At 41.8% G+C, this 15,208-nt stretch overlaps 1 protein-coding gene across 1 annotated transcript in view; it reads left to right on the forward strand.

Moving 5' to 3' along the window:
- The window catches only part of Efcab3 (EF-hand calcium binding domain 3), a 506,364-nt gene that overhangs the window by 22,243 nt on the left and 468,913 nt on the right, over positions 1-15,208 (forward strand). The window contains exons 5-7 of the mRNA XM_087572380.1: positions 2,397-2,515; positions 3,883-3,965; positions 14,509-14,652. Of these exons, the coding sequence (XP_087428506.1) occupies positions 2,397-2,515; positions 3,883-3,965; positions 14,509-14,652 (346 nt within the window). The remainder of the gene's footprint in view (positions 1-2,396; positions 2,516-3,882; positions 3,966-14,508; positions 14,653-15,208) is intronic.

The raw sequence follows: 15,208 nt of genomic DNA on the forward strand, positions 1-15,208 counted from the left end.
GGGCAGTGTTGGTGGTCTCTTCCTCTCTGCAGCCTCAGGAGTGCCCACCTGACCAGGCGGTTGGGTCTCTCTCTCACAGGGTCTCCATGTTACTATTTTTAACTCTGACCTAGATGTTGGTTGGTTGGTGCTCATCTCCGCCATTTGCCCTAATGTTCACATGTATCCTCCAATGGTTTTCCTCTTTGTTTCTGTGTCTCATGGTCTCTCTTGTCCTTATTTGTAAAAGCACATCTGTCCTTGGACATCTGGTATTGACATCTTCATTTTTATTACATCTGCAAAGATTTTTTCCCCCTTAAACATGGTCACATCCACAGGTTCCAGATATTAGGGCAGGAAGTGGAACCGGTGTTGTGCTTACTATGTTTTCTGTTATACTTAGGTATGCATTTCTTTTTATTGGCCTATCTTGTTGCTTGTTGTGCTTCTTAAATCTGAGAACGAACACTTTTCTTCAGTTCTGTAAGAGCTCAACCCGTTGTTCTTTTTGTTTTGTTCCATCTCTGCGGCCTTGTGCACTCCAGGCAATCCCACCCCTAACTCATCTTTTAGAATGCTTCCTCTCCTCCAATTCTTTGTCATCCTGTTGGTTCCTCTGCCACTGGACTACATCAATCCATTCTTTATGCTCTTTAACATATATATTTGTCGTTTTTTCTGTCACAAACTAACTGAGGCAATTAGCTTAGAAAGAAAAAAAAACTTTCTTTTGGTTGCGGCTCTGGAAGTTCCGATCCAAGAGCCAATTGGTCCACTTCTCCTCCACTCTTGGTGAGGAGAAAAGGCTCAACAAATCAATCCCTTTCTGAACCCCTATTCAATTACAGTACGTCAGGAAGATACCAGGGTCCTGCAGTCCCTCACCAGCGTACCTCAAGTATCCTAGGGCCTCCCTGTACATCACCACCGCTCAAAGCTTCCACTGGTTTCCAGTAGTCCCTCCCAGGGCAAGAAGTCTCCATCGTGTGGATCTTTGGGGGTGGTATCCGGAGTTACATTGCTTCGTGGTTTTTTTTCCCCAATGTGCTTTTATTTCTCGTTTTTGTTTTTAGTGTTTTATTCCCTATTTTGTAGTTAGCTTATTTTTTTTTCTCTACCCAAATTTAATGTGCAGGATTAACCCTGTTCATTGAGATTTAAATTTCAATGATTATTTCATTTCCAAAAGTTTTTCTTGGTGGTTCCTTAACGTTTATCTGTATGTCATGCTCTGCCCTTGCTCTGTATCCCAAAATGTGTCTAATGAATCCAGTGTGTGAAATCTTTGTGGTATCCAAATCTTGTTTCTTTGTTGTTCTTGCTCCTGTGAGCCTGTGTCCTTTCTTTCACATGTAATTGAGCTACATTTGTTGAGAACCTTGTGATGATTTTCTGATTCTCTTCTTCTCTGAGAGAGAGAGAGAGAGAGAGAGAGAGAGAGAGACTCACTTCTGGAACTTTCTATATAGACAAGGAAGGCCTTGAACTGTTGGTGATTCTCTTGCATCTGTCTCAAATATTATATATATATATATATACACACACACATATGTTTATATATACACACATATATATGTATATATATGTATAATTTCTCTTGGGTTACACATTTGAATTGAATATTTACATACCTTGAGATGTGGTCATAGCCAGTTCAATGGAGGATTTTCTCTCTCTCTTTTTCTTCTTGCTTGGAGTTGAGACAGAGAAAGTCTTTACTCTGTGTACTCCTCCACTGGGGTTAAATGTTCTTTTTGTTGTTGTTTTTTTCTAGCTAGTTCTTATAAAGAACATTACTTTTGAGGACATTAGCTTTACATGGGACCTCAGTATCAACTCCATCAGACTCCTGGTGCTTGAGTTTTCTCCACAGTCGTCAAAGCTCCAAGCCCCAAGCTCCATGTAAAATTGGGAACACATACTATTCATTTTCTAAAGTGGTGTTTTTCAATCTCCCTTGTCATTCGTGTTATTTTCGATCTTCTTTATACGTGTGCTGTTAAATGGTTAATTTACTCAATCCTAAGGATAACCTAAAATAAAATCACTTGTATCATTTGAATAACCACTGGTTCCCCACAGTATTTCGAATGTATAGCTAAACCCTGTATATGAGCCTTGTCTGGTAGCTGAGTCAGAGTCTGACTTTGCCACAGGTTTCCATAAAAGCTATTACTGCTAATCAAAAGAATGATCATTAGAAGGTAGTTTTGAACTTGAGAAAAATGACATTTCCAAAGAATATGTAGTCTTGAAAAGTTTTTAGTGCCTATGTAATTACAAGAAGCAGTTTTATCCCAGGAGCATGCCTAAGGGAGGTGCTGTGATTATCTTTTGGGAGGCTTATTGCTCAAGGACACTGGATTACCAGGGTGAACTCGATCACTAATGAACGTACTTGCTCTTGGCTCTAGACTGTCACTCCCTCTTCGAAGGTGTCAAAGGAGAAGATAACCAAGAAAGAAAGCACATCCAAGTTACCAGTTCACAAGCCTTCAGTGTCTCAGCCTCAACGTACAGCTCCAATTCCTGGGTATTCAGATCATTCTATTCTGATTTTTGAATGTGGGGCTTGAACTTGGGAGTTCCCCCTTGCATTTACCTGTCTCTTCCATATACAGAGTGCCAATGATTTGTTTAAATGAGTAGGATGACCTTAGGAAGGCTCAGGCAGAGGCATATGGGGTTGGAAGACTTAGACCTTGTCCTATTGACCTCATGTCCTATTTCAGTTCCTGTGAAATTCACATTGCATCTTGGGCCCTACTTCCAACTATTCAAAAGAGAGGGTCTTATGTTGTATCTTTTGCTGACCTTTGTAGACCAGACTGGCCTGAAACTCAGAGCTCCACCCCGTCTGTGCCTTCTCAGTGTTGGGATTAAAAATGCGCACTGGCTCCATGTCTATTAAAAAAACTTAAAAAACTTGTGTGTGTATACATATATGTTTGAGTGTCTGTGGAGGCCAGAAAACAGAGTTCTTAACCAGCTAGCCATCTGTTCAGCCCCTCCCTGTCCATTTTTGTACAAGAATCTTGCATTGTGTTGACTCTTTAGATTTCTTCCAACACTAATATTATTATTTCAGTTATTTATATTTTATACTATTACCAGATAATATAATAATTTTCCAGACATTTTATTTGTAGGCAATGGTGGAGTCTGGACTTTCTTTCTTTCTTTCTTTCTTTCTTTCTTTCTTTCTTTCTTTCTTTCTTTCTTTCTCTTTCTCTCTCTCTTTCTCTTTCTTTCTTTCTTTCTTTCTTTCTTTCTTTCCTTCTTTCTTTCTTTCTTTCCTTCTTTCTGCTGTTTAAAGGTGTTCTTATTTATCTTACTAACGTTTCTTTAAAGAGTAACTATGGGGGGTTGGGGATTTAGCTCAGTGGTAGAGCGCTTAGGCCCTGGGTTCGGTTCCCAGCTCCGAAAAAAAGAAAAAAAGAAAAAAAGAGAGTAACTACGGCTTGTATTAAGAGCAGGGAAAATTGGACTCAGCATATTGACAAGAGCAGATTCTGCTCCATCCAGAATCATTGTCACAAAGAAGCAAGATAGGAATTTTGGGGTGAAAAATACCAACTCTTACGACGTGTAAGTTCTTTAGTAAAGGCTCTCTTAGTTGGGATTTGGAGCACATGCCTGTGGTTCCAGCACTTGGGAGGTTAAGGTAGGAGGATCATCAAGAGTTCAAGGCTAGCGTGACTACATGGTGAGTTTAATGAAGCCTGGGAAACTCAGCGAGACTGTGTTTCAACAGAACGCTACAATAAAAACAAACAAAATGAAATTTCTTATGGTTTCAGGATATTTACAGGCTTGCTATTCTTAACTGTTTTTTTTTTTTGTTTATTTCTGAAATGAATGTCCTTGGCTGCATTCTAATGTGACCCCTTTCTCTGACAGGAGAAAAGAGCCACCTTCTAACCTCTCCCTGACATACTATGAACAAATGCCTGAAGAATTCTTAAAATACCAAGAACTAAATGGTAATTAGAAATTCTAGAATTTATATTCCCTCCCTTCCTTCCTGAGCCTATGCAGGTCACGCTGGACTCAGACTTGCCACCCTTCTGCCATGGTTGGCATTCCTTTTAATTTTTTGCCCAGATTTTCTTGTGCCAGTTTTCTTGGGGTCTATTCCAAACTTTCCACTATTTTCCTCAAATTCTCACTTCTATCATTTGTTCTTTAGCTATATTAAAGATATAAAAAGTTAAAGTTTGCTTTCGTTCCAATTCTCTCTTGGTGCTCAGTTGGCAAAGCACTTGCTATGCTAGCACGAGAACACGAGTCAATTCCAGCATCTATGGTAAAAGCTTGGGCATGGTGGGGCACACATGTAATCCTGGCCCTTGGAGGCAGAGGCAGGCAGATTCCTGCAGATCCCTGGCCAACCACCCTAGCCTCATGGGCAAGCCTCAGGTCCCTGTGAGAGATGTTGTCTCAGAAGACAAGCAGAGGGCTCATGGAGAATGACCTTTGAGGCTGACCTCTGATCTCCACACACTTGCACATATGCACACACATGATTTGCTTATTTAAAAATCTATGAAAGTAAACGTTTTACTTCCCATTTCTTTTCAGCAGCGTTTAACGCGAGAACTACCTGCTTAGCATCTTTCAAGTGTACAATGTAGCGTTGCTGTTTATGCATGTAGCATTGTACAGAAGGTCTCTAGAGTTTATTATACGCAATTGGAACTTTATACCCATGGGTGAATGATCCCCTCTTTCCCCCTCCCCTTCTTAACAACCACAATTCTGGTCTTTGCTTTTTACATTGAACTGTTTCGGGTAACTGGTGGAAGGAGAATGTTTGTCCTGGGACTGGCTTATGCCACTAAACACAGCATCTTCCAGGTTGTTCCTATCAGCTCAAATTACAATAATTTTTTTTAGAAATGAGGTGAATAATATTCTATGTGTATGTACCATGCTTAAAAATTAATTCATCTTCTGATGGCTGTAGTTTTTGTATTTCGAGTCTATGTCTTGGCGTCTGTGAATACTGCTGGTCACAGGTGTGGAGGTGCCAGCTTATTGACATCCTGCTTTAAGAGTTGTTTTTTCTTCTTGAGATGGCTTCATGCAGCCCAGACTGGCCACAGACTCACAATGAGGCAGAGGATGGGATAGCTCCATGTAGCCCAGGCTGTCCTCAGACTCACAATGAGGCAGAGGATGGGATAGCTCCATGTAGCCCAGACTGGCCACAGACTCACAATGACACAGAAGATGGGATAGCTTCATGTAGGCCAGGCTGGCCACAGACTCACAATGAGGTGAAGGATGAGATAGCTCCATGTAGCCCAGGCTGTCCTCAGACTCACAATGAGGCAGAGGATAGGATAGCTCCATGTAGCCCAGGCTGTCCTCAGACTCACAATGAGATGAAGGATGGGATAACTCCATGTAGCTGAGGCTGGCCACAGACTCACAATGAGGCAGAGGATGGGATAGCTCCATGTAGCCGAGGCTGGCCACAGACTCACAATGGGGCAGAGGATGAAATAGTTCCATGTAGGCCAGGCTGGCCACAGACTCACAATGAGGTGAAGGATGAGATAGCTCCATGTAGCCCAGGCTGGCCACAGACTCACAATGAGGCAGAGGATGGAATAGCTCTATGTAGCCCAGGCTGGCCACAGACTCACAATGAGGCAGAGGATGAGTTTTACCTCTGACTGTCCTGCTCTGCCTTTCAAGTGCTGGAATTGTAGGTTTGCTGCCGTCGTTCCCAGTTTAGCTGATTCCATTTTTCTAAAATTAAAAGCTTAGAAGTAGGATTGCTAAGTCATACAGTTTTGTTTCTTTATAGACGTGTAATAAAAACTACTGGGAAGGCTTCCTAAAATTCTTGCTTTTCCTATCCACAGACTAATAAATACCTTTCACAGTCTCCCCTTCTCTCTCTTCAGAAATGGTTCCCTTTCAACCGACTTATCCCTTTACGTTTCATTTATACTTGTTTATACATTTATACTTTATTTCTGCTTCTGCAGTGTCATATATATGCATTTATAGTAGATGATATACATCATAAATATACAACATATTCATATATTCATATATATAGATAATATATAACATAAGTACATATAATATAAATGTATATACTATAAGTAAATATATATTTATATCTCTTATATATATGTGTTTCGTTTTGAGACTTGGTCACACAATATCTCTCTAACCCACTCTGTAGATCAGATTGGCCTGGAGCTCATGGAGAGAGCCTCACGCCTCTGCCTCTCAAGCGCTGAGATGAAAAGCCACAATTAAGTCTCCCTATGCTCTGTATTTGACGTTTATCTTCCTGACTTTTCTTCCTCCTCCTCCCTTCTTCTTTCTTCTCCTCCTTCTCCTTTTTTTCTTTTTTTCTTCTTTTTTTTTATTAACTTGAGTATTTCTTTTATACATTTCAAGTGTTATTCCCTTTCCCGGTTTCCAGGCAAACAACCCCCACCCCCCTCCCCTTCCTTATGGGTGTTCCCCTCCCAACCCTCCTCCCATTGCCGCCCTCCCCCCACAGTCTAGTTCACTGGGGGTTCAGTCTTAGCAGGACCCAGGGCTTCCCCTTCCACTGGTGCTCTTACTAGGATATTCATTGCTACTTATGGGGTCAGAGTCCAGGGTCAGTCCATGTATAGTATTTAGGTAGTGGCGTAGTCCCTGGAAGCTCTGGTTGCTTGGCATTGTTGTACTTTTGGGGTCTCGAGCCCCTTCAAGCTCTTCCAGTTCTTTCTCTGATTCCTTCAACGGGGGAACCTATTCTCAGTTCAGTGGTTTGCTGCTGGCATTCGCCTCTGTATTTGCTGTATTCTGGCTGTGTCTCTCAGGAGCGATCTACATCCGGCTTCTGTCGGTCTGCACTTCTTTGCTTTATCCATCTTGTCTAATTGGGTGGCTGTATATGTATGGGCCACATGTGGGGCAGGCTCTGAATGGGTGTTCCTTCAGTCTCTGTTTTAATCTTTGCCTCTCTCTTCCCTGCCAAGGGTATTCTTTTTCCTCATTTAAAGAAGGAGTGAAGCATTCACATTTTCATCATCCGTCTTGAGTTTCGTTTGTTCTAGGGATCTAGGGTAATTCAAGCATTTGGGCTAATAGCCACTTATCAATGAGTGCATAGCATGTATGTCTTTCTGTGATTGGGTTAGCTCACTCAGGATGATATTTTCCAGTTCCAACCATTTGCCTACGAATTTCATAAACTCGTTGTTTTTGATAGCTGAGTAATATTCCATTGTGTAGATGTACCACATTTTCTGTATCCATTCCTCTGTTGAAGGGCATCTGGGTTCTTTCCATTTTCTGGCTATTATAAATAAGGCTGCGATGAACATAGTGGAGCACGTGTCTCTTTTATATGTTGGGGCATCTTTTGGGTATATGCCCAAGAGAGGTATAGCTGGATCCTCAGGCAGTTCAATGTCCAATTTTCTGAGGAACCTCCAGACTGATTTCCAGAATGGTTTTACCAGTCTGCAATCCCACCAACAATGGAGGAGTGTTCCTCTTTCTCCACATCCTCGCCAGCATCTGCTGTCACCTGAGTTTTTGATCTTAGCCATTCTCACTGGTGTGAGGTGAAATCTCAGGGTTGTTTTGATTTGCATTTCCCTTATGACTAAAGATGTTGAACATTTCTTTAGGTGTTTCTCAGCCATTCGGCATTCCTCAGCTGTGAATTCTTTGTTTAGCTCTGAACCCCATTTTTTAATAGGGTTATTTGTTTCCCTGCGGTCTAACTTCTTGAGTTCTTTGTATATTTTGGATATAAGGCCTCTATCTGTTGTAGGATTGGTAAAGATCTTTTCCCAATCTGTTGGTTGCCGTTTTGTCCTAACCACAGTGTCCTTTGCCTTACAGAAGCTTTGCAGTTTTATGAGATCCCATTTGTCGATTCTTGATCTTAGAGCATAAGCCATTGGTGTTTTGTTCAGGAAATTTTTTCCAGTGCCCATGTGTTCCAGATGCTTCCCTAGTTTTTCTTCTATTAGTTTGAGTGTGTCTGGTTTGATGTGGAGGTCCTTGATCCACTTGGACTTAAGCTTTGTACAGGGTGATAAGGATGGATCGATCTGCATTCTTCTACATGTTGACCTCCAGTTGAACCAGCACCATTTGCTGAAAATGCTATCTTTTTTCCATTGGATGGTTTTGGCTCCTTTGTCAAAAAATCAAGTGACCATAGGTGTGTGGGTTCATTTCTGGGTCTTCAATTCTATTCCATTGGTCTATCTGTCTGTCTCTGTACCAATACCATGTAGTTTTTATCACTATTGCTCTGTAATACTGCTTGAGTTCAGGGATAGTGATTCCCCCTGAAGTCCTTTTATTGTTGAGGATAGTTTTAGCTATCCTGGGTTTTTTGTTATTCCAGATGAATTTGCAAATTGTTCTGTCTAACTCTTTGAAGAATTGGATTGGTATTTTGATGGGGATTGCATTGAATCTGTAGATTGCTTTTGGTAAAATGGCCATTTTTACTATATTAATCCTGCCAATCCATGAGCATGGGAGATCTTTCCATCTTCTGAGGTCTTCTTCAATTTCTTTCCTCAGTGTCTTGAAGTTCTTATTGTACAGATCTTTTACTTGCTTGGTTAAAGTCACACCAAGGTACTTTATATTATTTGGGTCTATTATGAAGGGTGTGGTTTCCCTAATTTCTTTCTCAGCTTGCTTCTCTTTTGTATAGAGGAAGGCAACTGATTTATTTGAGTTAATTTTATACCCAGCCACTTTGCTGAAGTTGTTTATCAGCTTTAGTAGTTCTGGTGGAACTTTTGGGATCACTTAAATATACTATCATGTCATCTGCAAATAGTGATATTTTGACCTCTTCTTTTCCGATCTGTATCCCCTTGATCTCCTTTTGTTGTCTGATTGCTCTGGCTAGAACTTCAAGAACTATATTGAATAAGTAGGGAGAGAGTGGGCAGCCTTGTCAAGTCCCTGATTTTAGTGGGATTGCTTCAAGTTTCTCTCCATTTAGTTTAATGTTAGCAACTGGTTTGCTGTATATGGCTTTTACTATGTTTAGGTATGGGCCTTGAATTCCTATTCTTTCCAGGACTTTTATCATGAAGGGGTGTTGAATTTTGTCAAATGCTTTCTCAGCATCTAATGAAATGATCATGTGGTTCTGTTCTTTCAGTTTGTTTATATAATGGATCACGTTGATGGTTTTCCGTATATTAAACCATCCCTGCATGCCTGGGATGAAGCCTACTTGATCCTGGTGGATGATTGTTTTGATGTGCTCTTGGATTCGGTTTGCCAGAATTTTATTGAGTATTTTTGCGTCGATATTCATAAGGGAAATTGGTCTGAAGTTCTCTTTCTTTGTTGTGTCTTTGTGTGGTTTAGGTATAAGAGTAATTGTGGCTTCGTAGAAGGAATTCGGTAGTGCTCCATCTGTTTCAATTTTGTGGAATAGTTTGGATAATATTGGTATGAGGTCTTCTATGAAGGTTTGATAGAATTCTGCACTAAACCTGTCTGGACCTGGGCTCTTTTTGGTTGGGAGACCTTTAATGACTGCTTCTATTTCCTTAGGAGTTATGGGGTTGTTTAACTGGTTTATCTGTTCCTGATTTAACTTCGGTACCTGGTATCTGTCTAGGAAATTGTCCATTTCCTGAAGATTTTCAAGTTTTGTTGAATATAGGTTTTTATAGTAAGATCTGATGATTTTTTGAATTTCCTCTGAATCTGTAGTTATGTCTCCCTTTTCATTTCTGATTTTGTTAATTTGGACGCACCCTCTGTGTCCTCTCGTTAGTCTGGCTAAGGGTTTATCTATCTTGTTGATTTTCTCAAAGAACCAACTTTTGGTTCTGTTGATTCTTTCTATGGTCCTTTTTGTTTCTACTTGGTTGATTTCAGCTCTGAGTTTGATTATTTCCTGCCTTCTACTCCTCCTGGGTGTATTTGCTTCTTTTTGTTCTAGAGCTTTTAGGTGTGCTGTCAAGCTGCTGACATATGCTCTTTCCTGTTTCTTTCTGCAGGCACTCAGCACTATGAGTTTTCCTCTTAGCACAGCTTTCATTGTGTCCCATAAGTTTGGGTATGTTGTATCTTCATTTTCATTAAATTCTAAAAAGTTTTTAATTTCTGTCTTTATTTCTTCCTTGACCAGGTTATCATTGAGTAGAGCATTGTTCAATTTCCACGTATATGTGGGCATTCTTCCCTTATTGTTATTGAAGACCAGTTTTAGGCCGTGGTGGTCCGATAGCACGCATGGGATTATTTCTATCTTTCTGTACCTGTTGAGGCCCGTTTTTTGACCAATTATATGGTCAATTTTGGAGAAAGTACCATGAGGAGCTGAGAAGAAGGTATATCCTTTTGCTTTAGGATAGAATGTTGTATAAATATCCGTTAAGTCCATTTGGCTCATGACTTCTCTTAGTCTGTCGACATCACTGTTTAATTTCTGTTTCCATGATCTGTCCATTGATGAGAGTGGGGTGTTGAAATCTCCCACTATTATTGTGTGAGGTGCAATGTGTGTTTTGAGCTTTAGTAAGGTTTCTTTTACGTATGTAGGTGCCCTTGTATTTGGGGCATAGATATTTAGGATTGAGAGTTCATCTTGGTGGATTTTTCCTTTGATGAATATGAAGTGTCCTTCCTTATCTTTTTTGATGACTTTTAGTTGGAAATTGATTTTATTTGATATTAGAATGGCTACTCCAGCTTGCTTCTTCTGACCATTTGCTTGGAAAGTTGTTTTCCAGCCTTTCACTCTGAGGTAGTGTCTGTCTTTGTCTCTGAGGTGTGTTTCCTGTAGGCAGCAGAATGCAGGGTCCTCCTTGCGTATCCATTTTGTTAATCTATGTCTTTTTATTGGGGAGTTGAGGCCATTGATCTTGAGAGATATTAAGGAATAGTGATTATTGCTTCCCGTTATATTCATATTTGGATGTGAGGTTATGTTTGTGTGCTTTCATTCTCTTTGTTTTGTTGCCAAGACGATTAGTTTCTTGCTTCTTCTAGGGTATAGCTTGCCTCCTTATGTTGGGCTTTACCATTTATTATCCTTTGTAGTGCTGGATTTGTAGAAAGGTATTGTGTAAATTTGGTTTTGTCATGGAATATCTTGGTTTCTCCATCAATGTTAATTGAGAGTTTTGCTGGATACAGTAACCTGGGCTGGCAGTTGTGTTCTCTTAGGGTCTGTATGACATCAGTCCATGATCTTCTGGCCTTCATAGTTTCTGGCGAGAAGTCTGGTGTGATTCTGATAGGTCTCCCTTTATATGTTACTTGACCTTTTTCCCTTACTGCTTTTAATATTCTTTCTTTATTTTGTGCGTTTGGTGTTTTGACAATTATGTGACGGGAGGTGTTTCTTTTCTGGTCCAATCTATTTGGAGTTCTGTAGGCTTCTTGTATGCCTATGGGTATCTCTTTTTTTAGGTTAGGGAAGTTTTCTTCTATGACTTTGTTGAAGATATTTACCGGTCCTTTGAGCTGGGAGTCTTCACTCTCTTCTATACCTATTATCCTTAGGTTTGATCTTCTCATTGAGTCCTGGATTTCCTGTATGTTTTGGACCAGTAGCCTTTTCCGCTTTACATTATCTTTGACAGTTGAGTCAATGATTTCTATGGAATCTTCTGCTCCTTAGATTCTCTCTTCCATCTCTTGTATTCTGTTGGTGAAGCTCGTATCTACAGCTCCTTGTCTCTTCTTTTGGTTTTCTATATCCAGGGTTGTTTCCATGTGTTCTTTCTTGATTGCTTCTATTTCCATTTTTAATTCCTTCAACTGTTTGATTGTGTTTTCCTGGAATTCTTTCAGGGATTTTTGTGTCTCCTCTCTATGGGCTTCTACTTGTTTATTTATGTTTTGCTGGAATTTTTTCAGGGATTTTTGTGTCTCCTCTCTATGGGCTTCTACTTGTTTATTTATGTTTTCCTGGAATTCTTTCAGGCATTTTTGCGATTCCTCTCTGTAGGCTTCTACTTGTTCTCTAAGGGACTTCTTCATGTCTTTCTTGAAGTCCTCCAGCATCATGATCAAAAATGATTTTGAAACTAGATCTTGCTTTTCTGGTGTGTTTGGATATTCCATGTTTGTTTTGATGGGAGAATTGGGCTCCGATGATGCCAAGTATTCTTGGTTTCTGTTGCTTGGGTTCCTGCACTTGCCTCTCGCCATCAGATTATCTCTAGTGTTACTTTGTTCTGCTATTTCTGACAGTGGCTAGACTGTCCTATAAGCCTGTGTGTCAGGAGTGCTGTAGACCTGTTTTCCTCTCTTTCAGTCAGTTATGGGAACAGAGTGTTCAGCTTTCAGGCGTGTAGTTTTTCCTCTCTACAGGTCTTCAGCTGTTCCTGTGGGCCTGTGTCTTGAGTTCACCAGGCAGCTTTCTTGCAGCAGAAAAGTTGGTCTTACCTGTGGTCCCGAGGCTCAAGTTCGCTCGTGGGGTGCTGCCCACGGGCTCTCTGCAGCGGCAGCAACCAGGAAGACCTGTGCTGCCGTTTCCGGGAGCTTCAGTGCACCAGGGTTCCAGATGGTCTTTGGCTTTTTCCTCTGGCGTCCGAGATGTGTGTGCAGAGAGCAGTCTCTTCTGGTTTCCCAGGCTTGTCTGCCTCTCTGAAGGTTCAGCTCTTCCTCCCACGGGATTTGGGTGCAGAGAATTGTTTATCCGGTCTGTTTCCTTCAGGTTCTGGTGGTGTCTCAGGCACAGGGGTCCTGCCGCTCCTGGGCCCTCCCCCACGGGAGCCCAGAGGCCTTATACAGTTTCCTCTTGGGCCAGGGATGTGGGCAGGGGTGAGCAGTGTTGGTGGTCTCTTCCACTCTGCAGCCTCAGGAGTGCCCACCTGACCAGGCGGTTGGGTCTCTCTCTCACAGGGTCTGGGGGCAGAGAGCTGCTGCGGGCCGGGATCCGCAGGTGTGGGACTTCCGGTAAACACAGAACGTGCCCGGTCCTAGAGGAATTCTGCTTCCGTGTGTCCCAAGCTCACCAGGCAGCTTTCTTGCAGCAGAAAAGTTGGTCTTACCTGTGGTCCCGAGGCTCAAGTTCGCTCGTGGGGTGCTGCCCACGGGCTCTCTGCAGAGGCAGCAACCAGGAAGGCCTGTGCCGCCGTTTCCGGGAGCTTCAGTGCACCAGGGTTCCAGATGGTCTTTGGCTTTTTCCTCTGGCGTCCGAGATGTGTGTGCAGAGAGCAGTCTCTTCTGGTTTCCCAGGCTTGTCTGCCTCTCTGAAGGTTCAGCTCTTCCTCCCACGGGATTTGGGTGCAGAGAACTGTTTATCCGGTCTGTTTCCTTCAGGTTCTGGTGGTGTCTCAGGCACAGGGGTCCTGCCGCTCCTGGGCCCTCCCCCACGGGAGCCCAGAGGCCTTATACAGTTTCCTCTTGGGCCAGGGATGTGGGCAGGGGTGAGCAGTGTTGGTGGTCTCTTCCACTCTGCAGCCTCAGGAGTGCCCACCTGACCAGGCGGTTGGGTCTCTCTCTCACAGGGTCTGGGGGCAGAGAGCTGCTGCGGGCCGGGATCCGCGGGTGTCCTTCTCCTTTTTTAATGTGTATGGTTGGTTCGCCTGCATGTATGTCTGCACACCATGTGTCTGTTCAGGGAGGTCAGAAGAGGCGTCGGATGCCTTAGAACTGGGTTTGCAGACAGCTGTGAGCTGCTGTGTGGCTGCAAGGAGCTGAAACCGAGTCTGGAAGAACAGCCAGTGTTCTGAATCACTGAGCCACCTCTCCAGGCCAGGGAAGATTCTTAAAAGTTTCTGTTTTCATTACTATCCTGTCATTTTTGCTTCCCATTTTACTGAACTGTCTTCTACCCCGTTCCTTCAAAACCCTGTTATTGTTGCTATTTTCCTTTTTCCCACCCCCTATCCTCTTACTCCCTCCTTCTCTCTTTGCACATCTTCCCTCCCCCTCCCTTCCTCCCTTCCTCCCTTCCTCCTTCCCTTCTTCTCTCCTTCCGCCTCCCTCCCTCTGCTCTCCCTCCCTCTCAGATTGACCTGGAACTCACTATGCGAGCCAGGCAGGCCCTGAAGTTTGATCATCCTACCTCAGCTTTCCTGGGTATTGGATCTTTTTCTTAAACATTGTATTCACTGAACTAAATAAATTCAATCCAACAGGTTTTTTTGTTTTTTTTTTTTTTTTTTTTTTTTTTTTTTTTTTTTTTTTTTTTTTTTGGTTCTTTTTTTCGGAGCTGGGGACCGAACCCAGGGCCTTGCGCTTCCTAGGTAAGCGCTCTACCACTGAGCTAAATCCCCAGCCCCGGTTTTTTTGTTTTAAAGGGGGCAGGGGAGAGGAAAATCTATAAAGAGGCCCTGGGAAGAGGAAAAAGGAAAATCCTTGTTTCTAGAAACAATAACCGCAGGAGCAGAGGGGAAAGGGTTCACACACCTAAATCACAACTTAGATTTGAAAGGGAAAGTCTGGGCAGATGATACGCCCTCCCCTTTCTTGTTTTATTACTGCTTTCTCCTGTGGGACAATCATGATGGCTGCTCGCTTTAACTAATTGAGTGCTTTGTTCTATACACGCAGCACTTTCCAGGGGCTGTTTGATTTTCAGCAAAGTTCGGAACGGTAAGATTTATGTGAATGATTTGCCAGTGGTCCTTCACACCTTGAAGATTTCTACAAATGATTCGGAAATGCACCAGGCGCTGAAGACCGTTAACATTGATGGTGAGTTGTCTCTTCCTGCACACACGCATGTGACATGTTTATCTGACTGATTATAGATGAGGGGAAAGCTAAATGGTAAATATTTACAACATGTAGCTTTCATAATGTTTTAAAAACATGATTTACAGCAAGCTATACCTCAGGTGAACGTAATTGGATTGATTACTGTACTGGATTTTGATTATTGTACTATGAATGGACTACTTTCATTTAATTATTTTAATAGTAATGCCATGTTAACAGGGTAATCAATATCTGACCCAGTCTTTGCAGATGAAACCTAAGATCTTTACAGTAATTTGCATCTAATTATAAAGTTCATGAAACAGCCTATTTTTCTGTTTCTCCAGTTTGAGGAAAGCACTTTTTTGAGTTGTGTGTTTTTTTCCCCCTTTTTAATACTTTCATTGTTATGGATATGTTCTTTGGAATATTTAAATATTTATTTAAAAATTTTAATACAGTTTACTGTGATGTATACAATCTTTCGGCTTTTATATCAATATTATATAAACCGATTCCATTTGTAATTTTGTATGCTACCTCTTGTTTCCTT

This window comes from Rattus norvegicus, chromosome 10 (genome assembly GCF_021556685.1).
Source record: "Rattus norvegicus strain SHRSP/BbbUtx chromosome 10, alternate assembly SHRSP_T2T, whole genome shotgun sequence".
In the NCBI taxonomy this organism is placed as follows: Eukaryota; Metazoa; Chordata; class Mammalia; order Rodentia; family Muridae; genus Rattus; species Rattus norvegicus.